This window comes from Corapipo altera, unplaced genomic scaffold, assembly GCF_003945725.1.
Source record: "Corapipo altera isolate COAL_440 unplaced genomic scaffold, ASM394572v1 67826, whole genome shotgun sequence".
Taxonomy (NCBI): Eukaryota; Metazoa; Chordata; class Aves; order Passeriformes; family Pipridae; genus Corapipo; species Corapipo altera.
In genome coordinates this window covers 1-6,034 of record NW_020886076.1, presented here as the reverse complement: position 1 = coordinate 6,034, position 6,034 = coordinate 1, and the positions used below count along the sequence as shown (strand labels likewise).

At 42.4% G+C, this 6,034-nt stretch overlaps 1 protein-coding gene across 1 annotated transcript; it reads left to right on the top strand.

Moving 5' to 3' along the window:
- Nucleotides 1–432: 432 nt before the first annotated feature.
- On the top strand, nt 433–6,031 carry LOC113941001 (nucleoporin-like protein 2; the record flags this gene model as incomplete). The annotated part of the gene is made up of 6 exons (XM_027632156.1): nt 433–569; nt 1,887–2,136; nt 2,823–2,917; nt 3,240–3,316; nt 5,163–5,249; nt 6,008–6,031. Coding segments are annotated over exons 1-6 (645 nt in total), but the record flags the coding sequence as incomplete, so codon positions are not given.
- Between the last annotated feature and the right edge of the window lie 3 nt (nt 6,032–6,034).

Here is a 6,034-nt window from a genome sequence, read left to right as displayed (position 1 = left end):
GAACAATAATTTAGGGGTTACAGAGGTAGTGCTGGGCTGAAGGTTGGACTGGATGATCCCAAAGGTCTCTTCCAATCTTGATGATTCTGTGATTCCATAGCCATGGGCAATACATTCCTTCGTCTCCCTGCAAAGATACAGCACACAAATATTTTACCACGCAGGCTCCGTGGGAAAGGGGCGACTACAGCCGACGGGAGGGTATTTTACTGCGCCAAGGACTATGGGTTTGCACAAAGCTCCAGTCAACTCCTAATTTGGCTCTGTCAGCAGCCTGTCGGTGTGTTATCCCCCGGTCCCACCGCATCCCTGGCGTCCTCCCCGCTCCCGCCGCAGCCCCCGCTCCCAGCGCGTGCCCCCGGGGGGGGGGGACAGCGCGCACGCGGGCACAACGGCGGCGCTCGCTCCTCCCGGCGCGCGCCTGGGACGTCAGAGCGGCGGCGACGGCGGGGCGGCCATGGGCGTGTGCCAGTTCTTCCTGCGGGGGTACTGCCGCTTCGGGGACCGCTGCTGGAACGAGCACCCCCGCGGCGCCGGCCGCCCCGGGGGCCCCGCACCGCCCTCACAAGGTACTCCGAGCGCAGCGGGCCGGGCCGGGCCGGGCCGGCTGGAGGCGGCCCCCGGCCGGCAGGAGCTCCGGAGCCGGGCGGGCCGGGCCCGGGAGTCTCGGCAGCAGCCTCTGGTTCGGCACGCACGGGGCTGGGCTCTGGCGAAGAGTCTGGAGCACATGTCCTGTGAGGAGAGACTGAGGGAGCTGGGGGTGTTTAGCCTGGAGAGAAGGACGCCCAGGACAGACCTTATCACTCTCTACAACTACTTGAAAGGATGTTGTAGCCAGGTGGGAGTCAGTCTCTTCTTCTTCAGGCGACCAGCAACAGGACAGGAGGATGCAGTCTTAAGCTGTGCCAGGGACTGTGTAGGTTGAGCATTAGGAAGAATTTCTTCACAGAAAGGGTGATTAGACATTGTAATGGGCTGCCCTGGGAGGTAGTGGAGTCACCGTCCTTAGAGGTTTTTAAGGAGAGACTGGCCGTGGCACTTAGTGCCATGGTCTAGTTGACATGGTGGTTTTGGTCATAGGTTGGACTCGATGACCTCAGAGGTCTTTTCCAACCTACTTGATACTGTGATTCTGTGACCGTGGGATGTGCCACAATGCCATGGGAAAGCAGCTCAGGAAACGTTCCTGCCAAGAGCAGTGAGCAAGTTTCCAGTAACCTTATGTTGTGGCCAGTGAAGGCTGTTTCCATTCTCATTGGCTCTGTGTGTCTGGGAGCTTTGGAAAGGCGAGTGATGCAACGGGGAGTTGAGAGCTGCAGTGATGGCAGGAACTTGTCCTTATTCCTGCTGAAGGAGGGTCGGAGTTTGTAATATACACACACAGATGTGTTTAAGGTCTCAGAACGGAACTCTGGAGCTCTCTGTGCTGCAGCAGAGCAGGAGGCAGGAGCTCCTAATGTAAACACATGGTGAGTTAAATTTTTTTCTGCTAGGGTAGTTTCTTCGTGAAAGGACCTCAACAAAACTGAAACAGTCTCTTTCTGGGATGCCACGTATTATTGGCACGGTGATCTGGTTGAAGGTGTGTCTGCTCATTATGGTACGGGAGAGGTCAGACTAGATGATTTTTAAAGGTGCCTTCCAACCCAAGCTATTCCGTAGTTCCACATGAGGAGAAGGAGTTCCCATTTACCTCTGACTCCTGAACTACCATGCATAACTCACTAGGAGGTTAACTCATTAGGAAAAAACTACATTTTCATTTTAAACTTCTTATTGCCACCATAAGACTGGTTATACTTACAGTTTTTGTTGGTGCTCTTTGTTTCATATCTTAATGATTAAAAATTTCTGTTGTTTGCTTTCTTCGTTTTTTTATTTGGAAGTTACTAGTGGAAGAGGAGGAGGATGGGGTTCCTCTAACCAGAGATACAGCAGTGTTATCCAGCCATCTGCCTTCAAGTCTGATACATGGGGTGGCAGCAGAGATCATGGAAGAGGATTCTTTGGCTCCTCTGACTTTGGATCATCAGGCGGCAGCAGCAGAAATGCAGACTTCTCACAGAACAGGTTCTCGGCATTAGCGAACAGTCAGAGTGTTGCTGATGGCTCTAAAGATGAAGAGGAGAGACTTCTGTAAGTTACACTCCTGTCTTACTGAAAGCATTTAGAATGAGCAGTTTAAAAGCTTACTAACTTCCTAGAGATAATGCAGAGAACAGTATCATGAGGAGGAAGCTGGGACATGTAGAAAGAACGATAGAGAACAAGACTTCATTTGGTTCTCTGGAATGATGCTGGCATGGGAAGGAAGCAGTCCGTGTCTGGGACCTGAGCTGGGCAACTAAACAGCTGTGATACTAGTAAGGTGGTGTGGTATTTAAGTTGTGAGCAGGAGGATAAAGGAATAAAACAAATATTTCAGTATACTTGAAAATAAAGGATCTGAGCGCCTTTGGGAAAATGAATTATTTGGCTTGGTTTTCCAGACAAGACAACAAATTTTTCTGCCAACAGCAAAACTATTGAAATCTGGTTTCACACAGACATGTGTTACAGTCAGTTGAGAGTGACCATCAGATTCAAGGCGATTACAGGGCAGGTGCTGAGAAGCAGCAAGCAATGTGATTTCCTAAAGAAAAAAGATTTTGGAACCACTTTCCATTACTTTTTTTAAGATTTTAACTGTTTAGGGAAACACTTTGTTTTCATGGTAGCAGGTATTGATTTTGACTTTGGACAGAAACCAGGCAATTGTTTCTGGTGGTTTTGTTTTGACCATGTAATTTCACCTTCATCTGTGGTTTTGCTTTGTTTTGTAGAGAATGTGTAGTGAAAGACATGGAAATTTGGGAATCTTCTGGACAATGGATATTTTCATCTTACTCACCAATGAAAGAAAAGCTGAATGTCTCAGGTAGGTAATGTTTTTAGTGTTGTTGCATATTGCTGCTATTTAGGATGTTTCTGTGACTTGCCTACGCTGTTGTACCTCTGTGGAACCATTTGCAAGGTGATGATTTGCCTTGTGATACAACAGAAAGGAATATGAGATTAATGCAAATTAATTTTGGACGTTCACACCTCTGGAGTTCTGTAATAGATCTTTTTTGTGTCTCTGACTGTGACTGACTTAGGACAGACAAAGTACCAAGGCCCATTTCTTTGTAACTGTGGAGAGTGATTGTAAATATGAACGTGTTTGCTTGGAGGTTTTTGAGGTGCTCCTGTCCTTGCAGGCTTTTCGGATGTCTCACCAGAAGAGCTGCGTCTGGAGTATTATGACAGCAGAGCAAAGAATATGATTGGGAATTATGTAAGTATTTAAATACTGGTGTGGACACTCTTTAGGACAGGACTTGTTACTATTCTTCAAATGGCAACTCTTGACTCATTGAGCTCCCAACTCGAGGAGATTATCAGAATGCCAAAATATTTTTCAATTGCCATGCACCAAATAGAATGCAAAAATACCTGCTGGACACTCCTTGACTTAATCTTGTCCCTGCTTCTGTGTGTTATTTGTAGAAGTTACTGGAATACTGTCTCAAAAATTTAATCTCTCATGTGCTATTAGTCAGTTTGATTAATACAGCTGGTTATCTAGTGCTTTAAATAGAAGACTGGGAAAGTTTATTTGCCCTTGTTCTTTTACATGCCTTTATTGCAGGGAACTAATGATGAAAATAGCAGGTACTTCTTTTTTAGAAATATATATATTCCTTTGGAAGTAACACATACGTTTTTATATAAAATGTCTCTCAATGTATGTGTCTTGTTCCTTCCTCATAGTCATGTCAATATCAAGGAAGCTAGCAGAGTTTAATGTTGTGCCAAGAAGAAAATTAGGCTATTGGAAATTAGGCTGATGGCAAGTATAAACTAATTTAAGCTACATTTCACTCTTTCTTCTTGTTCTTGGTTCTGTGTTCCAGAAGAAATTGCTGTTGTCACCAATCTGGCTTCATATGTTTAGATTTACCAGAATTGCATTTTCAGAGACAAGAGATACATAATTTTTTAAAATTTCAATTAAAATAATAAACCAAAATGATTAAACAATATGCTATGCCTGGATATTAAAAAAAAATAAATTATGGTCTCACCAAAGTAGTAAATGCAAGTTCACAAAACTCTCAGTGTATAGATGATAACTGTATGATACAGTTTTCTCACAAAACGTTTAAGTACATGTCTTTTCCATGTTTCTATTCTTAAACTGGGTCAAAATCTGAATTTTCTGGTCTGTTGTATAAGAGCAGATACCAAGCAACATGATCTTCCAGCATGTGAGTAGACACAAAAGAATTATTGATGTTTGTGTTGTAAGACTCTTTTGAAAAAATTAAGGAATTTGTCTACGAAAAGATTATTCATTCCATTCTTAGAGGCATTAGGTGTTTTACTTTTTTAGGTTTTAAGGAAAATTCAATTAGACCAGGCATTGAATTAGATGTGTTGCTACACTTAAACATAAATGTAGAAAATTCAAGTTTAAAATTCCTGAAAGGTTATTTGAAGACTTTGCAGTTTCTTGTTTAATACTAAATCACAGTTATCAAGACAGAGATACTATTTACTGCTGCACTGTTCTGTGCAGTTATCTAATGGAACATGTTAATGTCATCAAAACTGAATATTTCAAGATGATACTATTAAAATGTTCTGAATTACAGTGTTTTGAAAGTGGTTTTTTTTACTGAAGATATGGAAAAAGCTAAGGAAAATCTTAGGACTTGAGCTTACTGAGTGAGCGCATAAGTAGACAGGACAGAAATCAAACAGAGATTGAAGATTTTATTCTCATATATTTAAAACTTACATATCCTATGTCATTTGTTTCCTTTTTGCGTCTTAATTCAGAAAGAGATAGAACTTGAATTTAAAAAGCCCCAGAATTTTTCTTTTAATATTATCCCTATGTAAAGTACAAAGGTTGATTTAAGAGCAGTAGTAAGAGAGTTTAAAGGAATTCTTTGCTAAAAACAAAGGTGTCAACTCCTCACCCTGAAGTTTAAAGAAAGCAAAAATCCTGTCGTCTTGGCTTAATGAAGTTTCTTTTTTAATTCTGGATATCTTTTTTCAGTTCAGTTACCAGATCACTCTTCTTTTGTTTTTAAGTCTTCAGTAATGAAAACATGCTTTTCTTTCCCCCTTTTTAGATAGATGCTGTCCAACAGTTAGCAGCACAATGGAAAAATCGTCTACTTCAGTTGAAAGCTTTAAATGCATCTACAAAAGCAGCTTTGGTAAGTGTTAGGGAAAGGCAAAATGTTTCTGTTCTGTGCTTATGTTGACTCTTCCAAGACAGAATCAGCAGACTGGACTGGAATTGCCCTCCAGGCTGTCTTAGGATAAATAAGAGTGTTTGGGTAATGCCAGAATGAGGAATTGAGAGATAGCTGGGAGAGAAGCCCTTTGGATAACATTTGAAGATAAAAAAAGTCATTGATTCTGGAAAGGTGACAAACACTTCTGAATTGAGATGCTTTTCAGAAGCAATTGCTTGAGTTAAAGCTAATAAGCAATAATGGGGGAGACAGAGGAAGTGGCTTTATTTAAATGGAGTTTCCATGAAGTGCATTAAAGGTTAAGTAGCATGATCCCAGTCCTTGGTCTGTTCGATGCTGAAAGTGGAGAAGCAGGATTTGGGCTTTAGCGCAGGAAACTGCATGTGTCAAGGAGAGAGAAGAGAGTGAGTCAAAGCAGTGCCCTAGCACAAGATGAAACAATAAGAGATGAGAACAAGAGCAGCAAGAGGTGATCAAGTCATTGACTGACAGGAAAAAATCTATAGATTTTAACAGATTTGCATTTCTGGAGTGCTTTTCCAGAAAAGAGTGTGTAGAGACTGAAAGCATTTTGTTCATAACTGCAAGAGCATGTGATTGTGATGAAAGTGATCCGTGTCAGACTGGGCAGCTCTATTTTTGCTTCAAGTATTTACTGAAAGACAGTTCCCTGTTTTGGAATCCAGCGTTCACTTGGGTCTTTGGAATTTTTTCAGCTCTCTGCTTTCAAGAACACGGGCACC